The sequence below is a fragment of the Phycomyces blakesleeanus genome, assembly GCF_001638985.1.
Source record: "Phycomyces blakesleeanus NRRL 1555(-) unplaced genomic scaffold PHYBLscaffold_24, whole genome shotgun sequence".
NCBI lineage: Eukaryota > Fungi > Mucoromycota > Mucoromycetes > Mucorales > Phycomycetaceae > Phycomyces > Phycomyces blakesleeanus.
This window is the reverse complement of record NW_017265157.1, coordinates 865,760-881,756: the sequence shown is the minus strand read 5'-3', so window position 1 is coordinate 881,756 and position 15,997 is coordinate 865,760. Positions and strand designations below refer to the sequence as shown.

The 15,997-nt window shown below is 39.7% G+C and overlaps 4 protein-coding genes and 1 non-coding gene across 5 annotated transcripts; 3 read left to right on the top strand and 2 right to left on the bottom strand.

Annotated features, from left to right (window-relative positions):
* Window positions 1-345: 345 nt before the first annotated feature.
* Window positions 346-4,571, bottom strand: PHYBLDRAFT_173217 (hypothetical protein; the record flags this gene model as incomplete). Its single annotated transcript, XM_018436974.1, has 4 exons — window positions 346-1,263; window positions 2,160-2,186; window positions 2,218-3,491; window positions 3,701-4,571. The coding sequence occupies 4 exons, from the start codon at window positions 4,569-4,571 to the stop codon at window positions 346-348; spliced, it is 3,090 nt and encodes a 1,029-aa protein (XP_018286844.1).
* A 3,873-nt stretch (window positions 4,572-8,444) lies between these two features.
* PHYBLDRAFT_150393 (hypothetical protein) lies at window positions 8,445-9,356 on the bottom strand (the record flags this gene model as incomplete). The annotated part of the gene is made up of 1 exon (XM_018432471.1): window positions 8,445-9,356. The coding sequence occupies one exon, from the start codon at window positions 9,354-9,356 to the stop codon at window positions 8,445-8,447; it is 912 nt and encodes a 303-aa protein (XP_018286843.1).
* Window positions 9,357-9,563: 207 nt separating this feature from the next.
* PHYBLDRAFT_t212 lies at window positions 9,564-9,636 on the top strand. Its single transcript has one exon. It is a non-coding gene; the product is annotated as a tRNA-Ala (tRNA).
* Window positions 9,637-12,160: 2,524 nt separating this feature from the next.
* On the top strand, window positions 12,161-12,746 carry PHYBLDRAFT_150392 (hypothetical protein; the record flags this gene model as incomplete). The annotated part of the gene is made up of 3 exons (XM_018432470.1): window positions 12,161-12,305; window positions 12,399-12,574; window positions 12,624-12,746. 3 exons carry the CDS (start codon window positions 12,161-12,163, stop codon window positions 12,744-12,746), a joined length of 444 nt encoding a protein of 147 aa, XP_018286842.1.
* A 56-nt stretch (window positions 12,747-12,802) lies between these two features.
* On the top strand, window positions 12,803-14,780 carry PHYBLDRAFT_150391 (hypothetical protein; the record flags this gene model as incomplete). The annotated part of the gene is made up of 4 exons (XM_018432469.1): window positions 12,803-13,609; window positions 13,658-14,035; window positions 14,133-14,382; window positions 14,575-14,780. 4 exons carry the CDS (start codon window positions 12,803-12,805, stop codon window positions 14,778-14,780), a joined length of 1,641 nt encoding a protein of 546 aa, XP_018286841.1.
* Window positions 14,781-15,997: the final 1,217 nt, after the last annotated feature.

Below are 15,997 nucleotides of genomic sequence, written 5' to 3'. Positions count from 1 at the left end.
TGTAGCTCAGGTTAAAGATTATATTTTATTAAAGGAGATATTGCTGGCGATCTATAGATCATATAGCCTCCAAAGTACAAAAAGAAGATATAAAAAAGTCCCAAGGGATCACAAAAGACAAAAAAAAGAGAGGGGAAAGAGAAGATCAAATCATACTAGCTTCAATGGCTGAATCTGCTCTCCACTTTGCAGCTGTGAAAATAGTTGTAACAGTGAAAGGGAGGAGACAGAATTGCAGAACAAAGAACTTTTCAGACAGCAAAGAACAAAAGAGAAAGAAGAGAGATAAAGGGAGTAAAGAACAATGAAAAGTGAAGAGCTATGAAAGAAAAGAAAAAGTCTAAATTATATCCAAAGAGCACCATGTTCAGTCTCATGTGAATAGTCACCATCAGGATTACATATAACATCTATGTGCCAGAGAATAGTCAGCAGTGGTATCCAGTAAGCAGGTCGCGGTTCTTGAGATGACAAAGGCAAGGATGTGATGGCAAAATCAATTCTGTGTATCTGATCTTGGTCAGGTTGAGGCAACTGTTCAAATAGTGCCATAGGAACAAGTGGGCAATCCAACAAATGGCGGCGTGAGGTGTGATCTGATCCACAAGGACATTCCTTTGGTTTGCCTGGTAACCACCCCATTCTCCAACGAATCAAACGGCTACGTTCCACACGTGAGGCTGGCAAAAACAAGATTGGATCAACTCCAAGAACTGGGCGGCATGCTTGAATGAGAACTTGCGTATTAGACTGGAGAAAGGTTGCAAATCCAGCTTCTCTAATGCTTTCAAAATGATTTTTTACAGCACTAGGGCTTCGAAGTTTGAGTGTTGGAGGGAGATTGGATAGAAGATGGGTTTTTCCCAAGGAGACAAGTGAAGAATAGACGGTATGATGACGGTGCAAAAGAGACAGAAGGCACTGGGCTGGCGAAAAGCGTGATCTTATACAGAACTTGGCCATAAGAGCATCAGCACGAAACTTCATACTTGGCAGATTGCAGATGTGCTTTAACACAATTGTAGAGGACGTGGCATGCCCCCCAACAATCATGCGAAGACACTTATCTTGAATGGACTCCAGCACTTTGATATCTTGTTTCAGTAGAGTGGAGATCGCCAAACCATATTCAAACTTTGGGCGGACAAAGGTCTTATACAATCGTGAACTGAGCAGCAGAGAAAAACCAGAACGACAAGCACCAACAGAGTTTAGGGTTGCCATTGTAGCGAGTGTACCAGAACGTCTATGAGTGGCAATGGACTTGGAAGAAATACCCTTATTGGCAAAAGGAACACCCAGATAAATAAACAGGTCAGTGGCAGGGAGAACTTGACCATATAAAAGAAGAGAAACTGGCGAGCTTGCACGTGTTTTGGGATATATAACTTCACATTTGGTGGGGCTCCATCGATATCCAAGAGTAAGAGAGTGGTCTGCAGCAAGGTCTAGCATGGCCTGAACGTCTGAAAGAGAACCAAAAATAGCTACATCGTCGGCAAAGAGCAGAGAATTGATGGGTGTTGAGAAATGAATATGTCCAAAGCCATCTACACCTGAAGGAGCAAGAAGAGCATTATATGCATCCAATGAGGTAGGAGAGGGTGATGGAACATGGGTTGTAGTTTGTGAGTGAGCAACTGTGCGGAGCAATGGGGGCAGGGAGTTGATATATATTGAATACAGATGTGGACTGAGGACAGAACCTTGGAGAACCCCAGTGGCAGGTGAGAACGAGTGTGAAGAAAAGTTACCCAAAAGGACACAGATAGAGACATTGTCAAACATGTTAACCAAGAGACCCAAAAGTGCCGGTGGAGTGCAACGTTTTTGTAAAGCATGCCAGATGATTCGTCGATCCACTGTATCATAGGCAGCCTTGATATCCAGAAATGCAACAACAGGGTAGTGCTTATGACGGTGATAATAGGCTTTCATCAGATCATGGAGACAGAGAGCTTGATCCAAAGCACCACGGCGAGGACGAAAACCACCTTGAGCCACATCCAAAGGAGGAGAGTACTTGTGCAACTGGGGGGCTATACACATCTCAAAAAGCTTACGCAGTACAGAGGTCAAGGAGATTGGTCGGTAGTTTGCCGGGTCAGTTGGACTACCCTTCTTGAAGATTGGGAAGACCTGGGCTTGGCGCCACAAACTTGGAACATATGACCATTGCCAGCAAACTGTAAATAATAAAGTAAGAATGGGTGAGACATGTGTTTTTATAGGTTTTAGCATTTCAGCTCTGATATGGTCTGGTCCTGGTGCCTTGCGGTTAGGCATAAATTGCATGAATTCCTCTACAATTGGTGAGGTAAAGGGAGAGTCATCAGAGGCAAAAGGCACACTGTTACAAGTGGTCATTGGTGCTGGTGGTCGGGTTGCTGGAAGTATATGTCCACTATATACTGTTGCCAAATAGTCACACATTGTTGCTGCTGCTACGGCTGGTCCATCATCGTGCTGGAAAGTATGTTGCGGCTGTCTACGGCGTTTTAACTGCTTTATCTTTGATGTTGCTTTGCTGAAGTCACGTTCCATAGACTGACAAAAGACATGCCAAGACTGACGTTTTGCTTGCTGAACCTGAGATCGGAATTCGGCCTGTGCATGCTTGTGTTTAGTCCACCAAACAACTTTGTCAATACCTATTGCTAGGCGCCATTTTTTGTAACATTGGTTACGACGATCTGCTGCTGTTTGCAAAGCTACATTCCAGAAGGATTTCCAATGATTTGGGCGAGAGGGTCGATGTCCAATTGAGCTATTTAATGAGTCATAAATGAGTAAATTGAACTCATCAGTGATAGCATCAATGTTGGGTCTAGTGAGTGGTGGATTCTGTACAATGTCTTGCAAGGTGGAAAGGAGGGAGGTCGAGTTTTGATTGAAGGTATGAGCATAAAGAGCATGGACATCAGGTTCATTGAGGCGTGAGAGGTTCCATGTCTTGCGTAATGGTGGTGGCATATTGGTAGAGTGCTGTAGATCATAGGTAAAGGAAAGTGATAAAAGGCGATGATCTGATCCAAGAGACAAGTCAGTAGCAATATGAAGAGAAGGATTGATGAGTGGCATATTAGTTATAAAGAGGTCAATAATACTGCTGATTTCATAGTTGTTGTGGAAAGAAATATATGTTGGTATGCAAGGTGCAAGATCTGCATTTACAACTGATAGAGATCTCTCTTCTATCCAAGAACATAGTGCCAGTCCACGAGAATTTGATGCATAGTCACCAGTAACAGAGCCAAGTCTTGCATTGAAGTCACCACAAAGAATGGTATCATGTGTTAAAGGAATGGAAGAGAGTACATGTAGGACATCATGAGTGGGCATATTTGGTGGAAGATATAAGCATACAATTCTGAGTGAGCCAATTTTGACAGCCAGAGCATATTTGGAGGGCATAGGTATTTGAGTGACGGCATAAGGACAGTGAGGTGATATGAGAACAGAAACACCCATAGAGCCCCTATAGGTGCCAGCTACAGGAGACCCATACAAGTGAATTTGTGACCATGATGTGGGAAGATGTGAGGGAGAGAGAAGCCATGTTTCTGTAATGAAGAGCATATGTAAGGACTGACAGTGTTGAAGGGTATCTTGAATGGCTCTGGGTTGCAGGCCATTGGCATTCCATAATCCGATATTGAGATTACTCATTCAGACATAGTGACTGATGAGCTGCGCTGACGTTTGAACAAAGACCCGCCAGTAGCATTGGTAAGAGTAGTACGTGTTGGTATTTCATCTTCACTGATCCACCCTTCCTCACAAAAGAAGTGACCAACTGGGATAGCAACGTGTGGGCGCAAGAACTGTAGGGCTTGGAGACATCTATCATGGTGAAGCATGGCAGCAGTGTTGGCAAGTTCATGAGTGGACAGAGATGCATACTTGGGATCAGCAACATTATCAGGATCAAGTGGATCAAATGCGTCCAAAATCTCAACAGAAGCAGTTGTCAGTTTGGCCTTAAATGTATCAGCATACTGGACATGAACAAGGATGCCAATGACACCTCTGGCTGGGAAGTTAATGTCCAAAAGTCGAGAAGAATCCACACCAAGAGTGCGGAGAGAGGAACGGACTTCTTTGTGCTTAAGGCGTCTTGATCTTGGAATATAAACATATTCATAACCTGAAGGACCAGAGGGAAGAGCAAACATACGAACAGAAGCTGCAATACGGCGAGCAGAGGGAACAGTAGACATTTTTGGGGCAGTTACAGGAAGAGAAACACTGGCTTTAGTAGCCCAAGTGGAGGCTTCCAGACCTGATTCTTTGTTTTTGTCAGGAGCACCTACTGCGCCGGCTGGGTTCGAAAGTGAAATTTCTGAAAAGTTTTTTTCAGGTGCACTCTGAGATCCTAATTGCGTCTGCAGATTAGCAATTGTTGTTCTAGCATGGTCTAATTCAGTAGTTAGTCTTGCATTCTCTGCTGCAAGTCGCTCCAACTGGTCGGTTCTGTTTTGCACATTCATGATTTGTGCCTGCAATGTTGTCAGGAATGAGGTAAGCTCGGTTGGCAATCCCTGCATGTTGCCGATTTGCAAATTGGCCATTAGGATTGAGAATGCAGATGGCGTGATGTTGTCTGATTGAGCTGAAATTTTTTTTGCTGACAGCTGGGATACCAAGGACAAGGACTGCACTACTTTTGGCAATGGGAGGTACGTTTTTCGTGATGGATGGATCGTTTTGCGTAAAGATGTTGATGGATGGATACACTTTATATGTGGATTCGTCAAAAATAAAATTTTGGAACCAGACAAATAAAATGCTTAAGCGAAAGAGCAGTGGGGATGTAGCTCAGATTAAAGATTATTTTTATTAAGGAGATATCGCTGGCGATCTATAGATCATATAGCCTCCCAAGTACAAAAGAAAAAGAAAAAAAAAAGTCTAAAAGGATCACAAAAGACAAAAAAATGAATAGAAGAAGAGAAATAAACAATACTAAGCTAAAAGACTGAACCTGCTCTCCACTTTGCAGCTGTGTAAAAAGTTGTAACAGTGAAAGGGAGGAGACAGAATTGCAGATCTAGAAACCTTTCATGAATGAGAAGACAAAAATAAGAAGAAAAGAAGTAAAAGAAAACAGATATTAAATTATTAGAGCTAGTGCCAGAGAGAACCATGATCGGTTTCATGTGTGTAGTTGCCATTAGGATTGCATAGCATGTCAATATGCCATAGTATTGTAAGAAGAGCTTTCCAATATAGAGGGCTTGGATGTGTAGACGAGATTGGTAGTGCTGATATAGCAAAGTCAATGATGTTGTCTTCATCTGTGGGTGGTGCTGGAAGTTGAGAGAACAGCTGAGATGGGATTGTGATGCAGAATTGGAGATGGCGTCTTGAAGTATGATCAAAGCCACATGCACACTCCTTTGGCTTACCAGGCAACCAGCCCATTCTCCAACGTACTAGACGGCCACGTTCTATGCGTGTAGCAGGAAGAAACAATACAGGATCAACTTCAAGAAGAGGGCGGCAAGCTTGGATGAGAATCTTAGTGTTGGTGAGACGAAAGTGAGCAAACTTTTCTTGTCTAAAAGACTCAAAGTGCTTGGATAGTTTTATGCGGCTGGAGCAATTAAGATCAGGGGGAATGCTGGCAAAAAGAGGGTTTGTGTGAAGAGTGGATAGTGTTGATGCTTGGAGATGATGAGAATGGAGCAGAGAGAGAAGACAACCAGAAGGAAGAGTGTGTGCCCGAAGACAAAATTTTGTTTTGAGAATGTCAACGCGAAAAGCCATACTGGGCAGGTTGCAGATATGTTTCAAGACTGCAGTAGATGAAGTTGCATGGCCACCAACAATCATTCGCAAGCATTTATCTTGAATTTTCTCTAGAAGTAAAACATCTTTTTGCAAAAGACATGTGATTGTAAGACCATACTCGAATTTTGGTCGTATAAAGGTTTTGAACAGACGTGAACTTAAGAGCAAACTGAAACCAGATCTACATGCACCAACAGCAGTAAGAGTTGCCATAGCAGCCAATGCTCCAGAACGACGATGAGTGACAACAGACGGTCCAAAGATGCCTTTGTTACAGAAAGGTATACCCAAGTATATAAACTCATTTACTGCAGGAAGCAACTCGCCATACAGAGAGATAGTAGAACGTGGTAAAGATCGTGAAGGAGGATAGAGTACAGCACATTTTGAAGGACTCCAACGGTAGCCAAGCTGGAAGGAGTGTTGGGCAGCAAGGTCAAGCATACTCTGAACATCAGTGACAGAGCCAAAGATAGCAACATCATCAGCAAAAAGAAGACTGTTAATGGCAGTAGGCAAGTGAATGTGTTGAGAGTCATTCACATCTGATGGGGCAAGAAGAGAATTGTAAGCATCCAATGAGGAAGGAGAGGTTGATGGGATATGTGTTGAGGTGAGTGGTGATGCAACTGTGCGGAGTATTGGTGGCAGGGAGTTGATATAGATTGAATACAAATGTGGACTGAGAACGGAACCTTGAAGGACGCCTGTGGTGGGAGAAAAAGAATGAGAAGAGAAGTTGCCAAGAAGAACAGATATAGAGACATTATCAAACATATTGACAAGAAGTCCAAGTAAAGCTGGTGGTGTGTGACGTCTAGCAAGAGCATCCCAAATGACTCGTCGGTCTACTGTATCATAAGCTGCCTTTATGTCTAAGAATGCAACAACAGGATAATGGTGATGGCGGTGGAAGTGTGCTTTCATGAGGTCATGCAGACAGAGAGCTTGGTCCATGGCACCACGTCTAGGACGGAAACCACCCTGAGCAACATCCAGAGGAGGGGAAAACTTGTGAAGCACTGGAGAAATACACATTTCCATCAGTTTCCGCACAACAGAAGTTAGTGAAATAGGTCGATAGTTAGCAGCAATTGATGGATCTCCCTTTTTGTAAATGGGAAAAACTTGAGCCTGACGCCAAATAACAGGTACATATGACCATTGCCAACAGATGGTGAACAAGAGTGAGAGTAGTGGAGCAATTTGTGGTCGAATTACTTTCAACATTTCTGCTCTGATGTGATCTGGGCCTGGTGCCTTGCGGTTAGGCATAAATTGCATGCATCCCTCTACCACTGAAGAAACAAATGGCGAGTTGGCAGAGGCAAAAGGCAGACTAGTACTGTGAAGAGGAGGAGGAGGACGCTGATCTGGGAGGATACTGCCACTGTATACAGATGCAAGATGCTCACACATAATTGTTGCTGCTGTTGCTGGTCCATCACTATGTTGAAACATGTGCTGAGACTGCCGTCGGCGTTTGAGTAGTTTGATCTTTGATGTTGCTTTGGAAAAGTCTTGTTCCATTGATTTGCAGAAAGCATGCCATGATTGGCGCTTAGATGATTGCACTTGATGTCGGAATTCTGCCTGCGCTTTGAGATGCTTATCCCACCAATGAATTCTGTCTATACCACATGCACGGCGCCATTTCTTGTAGCAGAAATTGCGGTGCTCTGCAGCTGCTTGAAGTACTGGATTCCAGAATTTTTTCCAGTGGGAAGGACGGGGAGGACGGTTGCCAATTGAGCTACTTAAAGAATTATAAATGAGTGAGTTGAATTCATCAGTTAGTGCATCAATTGGTGGACGTGAGGAAGGAGGGTGTTCGAAGGTCGATTGCAAAGTGGATTTGAGGTTGGTGGAATTAGTGACAAATGTGTGGGCATATAGTTTGAGAACATCAGGTTCTTGAAGACGTGAGAGGTTCCATGTTTTGCGAGATGGTGATGGTGCATGTGATGTTGGATTGATGGCATATGTAAATGAAAGTGAAAGCAGACGGTGGTCAGAGTTGAGTGAGAGGTCGGTATGAATGTTGAGAGTGGCATTGGTGAGGGACATATTAGTGATAAACAGATCAATGATACTGCTTATCTCCACATTTTGGCGGAATGAAATGAATGTAGGTATGCATGGTGAGAGCTGGCCATTGACAACAGTAAGAGCACGTTCTTCTAACCATTGACAAAGAGCAAGACCTCGAGTGTTAGTAGCATAGTCACCAGTAAGTGAACCCAAACGTGAATTAAAATCGCCGCAGATAATAGTGTCATTGGTCAAAGGAATGGATGAGAGAACTGCAAGAGCATCATGGGTGGACATAGAGGGCGGTAAGTACAGGCATACAATTCTGAGGGAACCAATCTTGATGGCTAAAGCATAATTAGATGACATAGGAATCTGAGTGACAGGATAAGGACAAGATGGAGAAATAAGAACAGAAACACCCATAGAACCTCTGTAGTTGCCAGCTACAGGTGAACCATAAAGATGAATCTGGGACCAAGAAGTGGGGAGACGAGATGGGGGAAGAAGCCATGTTTCAGTGATAAAAAGCATATGTAGAGAGTGACAGTGTTGAAGAACATCATAAATTGCACGAGGCTGCAGACCATTAGCATTCCAAAGTCCTAATGAGATTTCACTCATTCAGACATTGCAACAGAGGTACGACGAGATGGTGATTGGAAATCATGAATACCAGCACCAGGACCAGAAACAGAATGGACAGGAATATCTTCCTTAGAGATCCAGCCTTGATCACAAAAGAAATGACCAACAGGAACAGCAACATGAGGACGAAGGTACTTGAGAGCCTTCATACAACGATCAGAATGAAGTTCAGCAGCAACTTCTTCTAGCTCTGAATCAGAAAGAGACTTATATTTGGGATCTGCAATGTTTTTGGGATCCAAAGGGTCAAACGCATCTAAGATCTCAATGGCAACTGTGGTCAGAGTGGTCTGGAATTTCTCAGCATACTGGTTGTGAACTAGGATGCCAACTACATCCTTGGCAGGAAAATTGATATCCAAGATGCGGCCAGTATCAACACCAAGTGTTTTCAAAGAGTTGCGCACTTCTCTATGTGTGAGACGACGTGAACGTGGGATATACACATATTGATATCCTTTGGGACCAGTGGGAATGGCAAACATTCTAGCAGAAGCAGCAACCTGGCGAACAGAAGGAGGTCTTGGAGTCTTGCAAACAGAAAGAGCAGTAGGAACAACAACAGAGTTGTGAGCAGCAGCAGCAGTTGTAGCCCATGTAGAAGCCTCAGTGCCAGGCTCCTTGGGTGTGGTTGGTGCAGATGATGTTGATGCATTTGTTGTAATTTGGCAATTGCCCTGAGATGCTAATTGAGATCTGAGATCAGCAATTAGCTTTTCTGCATTAACTAATTGAGCAGTTAATTTAGCATTAGTTGCGGCAAGAGATTCAAGTTCATTGGTACGTTGTTGTAGTGACATGAATTGGGCCTGCATGTTCCCCAGAAATGAGGCGAGATCGGGTGACATTCCCTGCATGACAGAGGATGGCAGCAATGTTGACATTTGAGATCGCAAAAATGAAGAGTTGTCGGAATCGGCTGAAATTTTTTCTGCTGATAGATAAGGCAACAGTGGTAATGGATGCAATGTTTTTGACAATGGATGTAACGTTTTGAACAAGATGTAGGACGGATTGATGAAGCTTTCGTATGGATGCAACCAATTTTTTTGTTATGTCTTGTGTAACAGTAGCTTACGTGAAAGAGAGATGGGGATGTAGCTCAAATGGTAGAGCGCTCGCTTAGCATGCGAGAGGCACTGGGATCGACGCCCAGCTTCTCCACTTACAAACGAATTATGTAAATCTTCTGTATTTCAGTTATATTTTTGCCTTGTTGGACATTTGTCGTTCCCGATCTGGGTTGGTCTTCCTTTTACTATAACAAAGTCAAAAGGTCAAACCCACTGGGGATCAAGGAGTATACGTAAAATCAAAGAGAGGATCAAAGATGCTTTTTATTGATAGGAATTGAATTGTCTTATATAGTTTTCTAAACTAATACTGCGCATTATCCGCAGTAAACTATTATACTCTATTTAATTACAAGAGAAGTCCTTTTACTGCGGTTGATGCTCAGAAGATGTTACTGTGGTTGATCTTTACAAGACATTACTGCGGTTCGTTATCTATGAGGTATCTTTGACATACAGAACTGCTGCGGTCAATTATCCCGATTTCTCGGATTCATCAAAATAATGTCTGACAATTATTTTGTCAAGTCTCAATCTGGCATTTCTTGTTGGGCTTAATTTTTGTGATACAAGTTCTAATGACTTGTTATTACAAAAGAAGCAGGAATTAGAATGATTTGTTGTGGTGATTGAAGTTGAAGAAGTTTTTAAGAGGAAGAATTGAAGATTTGAAATTAAGAACGAAGATTCGTGAGAACTTGTGTAGGGTTTGTTTATTGAGAAAGATTTTGTATCAAAGTTTGACCAGGTTCCTATACTGAACTACTACTGCTATTTATATTATTTTGGATCGAGAAAATTATATGACTGGGGTCAGGTAATCGATCCTATCTGAGCCTTAATCAGAGCAACGTGATCTTGGGATAATTAATGTATGATTAATTATATAAATGTGTGTAGTCCCAATTAAGTATTAACATCGAAAGTAAATGTGTTTATGAGTTATAATTATGCTTATAATAATCCACTGATGTATCCCATATTATGGTGATATCATCATATGAAATATAATCACTATCATGCATGCTAAACCTGTGTGTTAAATAATAAAGTAATCAGTAGAAACCTTTGACTGGAATAGCTGAGGCCTTATATTATTTCCTTCAGACTTATTCTCAATTACAGCAGTAGTCAATACTCATTTACAACATGATTGTTCATCAGTTTATAATTTTAGAAATTTATAATCAGTTTATAATAATTTGTAATACACTCTTTCCGGAAATTATTGGTGCAAAAATAAAAAATTATTTGCTGCAAAAATGGAATGCACCAAATGCACCAAAAAAGATGAATTGTTGTATTTGACAGTCATATAAATATTTATAAAACAAGTCCTATCAAAAAGACAGCATTAATCTTAAAAGTCAATGATAAATACGGACCTGAGAGTAAAGAAGTCTTATAAAAAGGGTGTAACTGTCATATTTAGAAGACCATCTCAACCAATACCAACTTTCTCTTTTTCTCTTTCAATAAAACCACTATACAAAGTCTCACTTTATTTCTTTGTCTCTTCTCTAAAATTAAACCCAAATATAACATGAATTAAGCAGAGAAATGTTAAAAAACTGCACTAAATTGATTTTTATTTTTGCACCAATAATTTCTGGAAAGAGTGTATTCACTGTAAGAAATGGCAGGTATTAAACTGCCAACCTGGCAACATTCTTCTGAGCCAATAGAGATTCAGTATATAGTAATCAGTTTTGCCTATTTAACCAAATCAGATATGTAGAATAATAAAGTTCTGGGATTTATTAAACCAATAAAATACAAGTATTATTATAATCTAGACTTTTTTAGTATAATATTTCAGCTCTCCAATTAGTCAAAAATATATATTGCATAATAGACAAAATATTTTTTATTTATAGATTTTTTATTATAGCATAAAATACTAAAATAAACAAATAAAACAAAAAAACAAAAAAGAATAGAAGAAGTATATGCAATAAATGAATTATAATTCATATTTAACAGCAATTAGATTTGAAGCAAAAAAAAATGTGTTTATTATATGCTCTATAAATGTTTGTGTGAAATACTGTATTATCTACTTCATTAAAAAGAAAGAAAAAAAATTGTTTGAATTAGTTATGCTTGTATTTATATATGCTATTTATATATCTAAAATCAATCAAAATTAGCAGCATCATGTGATATACAAATTTGCCTGTAAAACATCTATTTACATCTAAAATCTAGCACTTTTACTGTAATGTACAAAAAGTCACACAATAAGATAATATGATAGAATGAAATATGAAGATAAAAATAATGTTTATTTGTGATAATATTTGTAATATTTATATTAATTTATAAGATGCCACAGTATCCTAGATTCTAGCTAAGTCCTTTTGCTGTGGTATCTTGCTGAGCAACGTTTGTCTTCTTCTTCTTGGCCTTGCTTACCCAACTACTGCGGTTGGAGTAGTTGTTCCTGATTGGGTAGGATTGGAACTGAGTGCCAATTCCAATCCGCTCCTGACATTACTATGTCACATGATATACTGAGATATTAACCCCTTGAATTTATTTTACAAACTATTGCCAAAAAACTTATACAACTATCAAACCAAACTCTAACTTTGAAAAAAAAACCAAAAAATAAAATGTCATCTACTCAACGTTGTTGTGCTGCTTGCCATATGCTTGGACATAGCAGAAGTACTCATAAGCAATGTCTCATGAACCCAAAGAACATTTCCCTCCACATTCCTCAAAAGAAAACTAATGTAAATGAATATCCTGCAGAAAGTAGCTGAAGTAACTATTTATTTATACACTTATGCGTATTACTGCAAGTATTATATATATTTTTTAATAATAAATATGTTTATAAAAAAATAGCTGCTGCCTTGAGAATAAGAAGTGAGTCTGTCCAAGACCAAAATTTGGACATAGAAACATTGACTTCTATTTCAGTTTCTGAGTTGACTGAATTTCCACTTGCAAATGAGACTATTACTGAAGTTCTTGAAGCAGTCATGGAAGAAGAGATTGAGGAGACTTCATCCAATGAAGAAGTGACTGGAAGAGAAGAATAAGTCGAGGAGATTTCAACTGTGAATAGAGGATCAATTTTACTCCATTGTCCTCACTGTAACGGAACTGATCATTGCCAAATTACAAGCAGATTTTGTCCAAACAATAACAGTAGCAGAGCAAGAGGATCTAGAAATCGAGGCAGAGGCTTGAATAATATTACCCAACTTCCAGCTATTTCAGAACCAGCAGTTAATAACAGGGGAGATATGGATATCGAGTGTCGATTTTGTGGGGCAATGATGTGGGCACATGAAAAAAACAGTCGTTCTTCTTTAAGAAGCTCTATGTTCTCTATGTGTTGTAACAAAGGAAAGCATGTTCTCCCCCAAATTGAGCCAACACCTACAGGAATTGCTGAGCTTTTGAACTATAGAACACGTGATAGAAAGAAGTTTCTTGAAAATATTCAAAGCTATAATAGTACAATGAGCTTTACTTCTTTGGGAGCTAAAATTGATACCTCTGTTGGCAACAATATCAATGGGGCATACAACTTCTGGATTCACGGAACAATTTGTCATAGAATTGGATCTATTTTGCCAGTAACAGAATCTGATATCACTCACACAAAATTTGCTAAGATCTATATTTATGATAGTGCTGCTCAGATAGATCAAAGACAGTACCATTCCTCACAATTGGAGAGAAGTGTTTTGGAAAAGATTCAGTCCATTCTTATGGAAACAAATCCATTCGTACATCTCTTCAGAACAATGAATCAAATTTCTTGGGAAAAGAGACAATCTATAGATCTCACTTTGCATTTAGTAGCTGAGGGGCCTCAGGATCAAAGATGGTACAATGCTCCAACTGCAAGTGAAATAGCAGTTCTTATTATGAATAATGAAGAGGGTACTTCAAGAGACATTGTGCTGCACACCAGAGCCAACTTCCAACAGAACATCAATGAGTACCACCAATCTTATGATGCTTTACACTATGTGCTACTCTTTCCACATGGTGAAGATGGTTGGACCATTGATGCCAGCTCATTGTCAGAAGAGCATGTTACAGTAATGCAATGGTACTCAAACCGTTTGATGTATTGACGCAACACACAGCACCTTCTCTATCTTTTTGGCCATCTCTTTCAACAATATATTGTTGATATGTACACCAAAGTTGAGCACAATCGGTTGTACTTCATCACCAGCAATCAAAATTGTCTCCATGTAGATCTTTATAGTGGAATTCAGGATGCTGTTATCCATAACGATTGTAATCTTGCAAATCTTGGAAAGAAAGCTATTCTTCCATATTCTTTTATTGGTAGCCTCTGGTATATGGCTCAACTTTATCAAGATTCAATGAGTATTGTGCGTCGTTTTGGCAAGCCTGATTTGTTCATAACTTTCACTTGCAATTCAAAGTGGCCAGAAATCACAAATTCCCTGTTGGCTGGGCAAAAAGCTAATGACAGACCAGATCTTTGTTCTCGGGTTTTCAATATGAAGCTCAAAGAGTTCATGATTGACCTTACAAAAAAATATTCTGGGGAAAGTTTTGGTCTTTATATATGTCATTGAATTCCAAAAGCGTGGACTTTCTCATGTCCACATTCTTTTGATTTTGCAACCACAAGATAAACCAAAAACAATAGAAGATTTTGACAAAATAGTTTTGGCTGAAATCCCAGATCCTGAAACTGAGCCATTGGCATATGAAACAGTAAAACAATGCATGATGCATGGCCCATATGGAAAGAAATATCCAAAAGCATCATGCATGAAGAATGGGATCTGTTCAAAGAATTATCTTAAAAAGCTTTGCAATGAGACCAGCAATGGTGGAAACAGATACCCTATTTATTAATGCAGTTGAAATGGAAGAGTTATTAGAAGAGGGCCAAAGATCATGGATAATAGATAGGTTGTTCCACACAATGGATACATATGTACAAAATACAATGCCCATATAAATGTTGAGATTAGCACCTCTGTTTCTGCCGTAAAATATCTCTACAAGAATGTATATAAAGGACATGACCGTGCAATAGTCTGTGTGCAGCTTATGCCCACCAATTCCGCTCCACAACAACAACAAGAGCATGTAAACAAAGTTAATGAGTTTCTTGATGCTCGGTATGTCTCTGATTCTGAAGCATGGTGGAGAATATTTTCTTTCAAGCTTCATCAAGAGTATCGCAGCCATCAACGACTTTCAATCCATCTGGAAAATGCCTAACCCATATATTATAATCTATCTTCTAACCCAGAGAATGTTGCGAATTCCAGAAAAAACACTACTTTAATGGGATATTTTGACTATAATGCTACACACCCATCATCTGAAAAACTTCTTTACGTCAACTTTCCATCTCTTTATGTATGGAATACAAAAGAACGAAAATGGACAGCACGTAAGAGGTTTGATAAAGGAACAATTGGCAGAGTTTACACAGTGTCTCCAAGAGATATTGAAAAATATTCGTTATGATTACTGCTGCATAATGTTAAAGGGACCAAAAGCTTTGAAGACATATGTACAGTAGAAGGATATGTGTATGAAACAAACCAAGCTGCATGTCGTGCTCTGGGATTACTTTTGAATGATGATGAGTAAAGTAACTGTATGGAAGAGACAGCAGCTCATCAGATCCCATTTTCTTTACAAAGACTATTTACTATTCTTTTGATTTTCTGTGCAGTATCAGATCCTTTCTCTTTGTGGCTTGCTCATTGTGATTCTATGATTGAAGATTATCTTCATTTGGCAAGAGAAAGTAGTGGAATTCCTGCGTTAGTCCCCACACAAGATATGTTTGACAGATGTTTATGGGATATCGAAAGTCATCTATTTGCCAACTCTATGTCTCTCATGTTGTTCAGTGAATTTGTTCTTTCACTAATGCATGACATCCAGCACTTTAACCCAAATAGGCAAGATGTTCAAGCCATCATATAAGAACAAGAAAATTTATGCGATCAAGCCCAGCTTTTGCCAGATCCAGATACATTGACATTCAATAATTCACAAAGACGTATCTATACAACAGTATTAAGTGCAATTGAAGAAAACGTGGGAGGCCCAAAATTGTACTTTGTCGATGGTCCAGGTGGGACGGGAAAAACATTTGTCTTTAATGCCTTGCTTCAAAAAACTTGCCAACAAGGAAAAATTGCTCTTGCAGTAGCAACAAGTGGAATTGCTGCATTGCTGTTAGACGGTGGGCATACAGCACATTCCAGGTTTAAGATTCCAGTGCAAGTTGATCTTAACTCCTTATGCTCCATCAATGCAAACTCGCAAATAGCACAACTTATTAGAAGAACGGAATTGGTTATCTGGGACGAAGCTTCTATGATTAGTAAAGATGCTTTTAATACTGTAAGCAGATCCATGCAAGATATAATGAAGGCTGTCAATCCATTACTTGAAAACGTTCCATTTGGAGGGAAGTT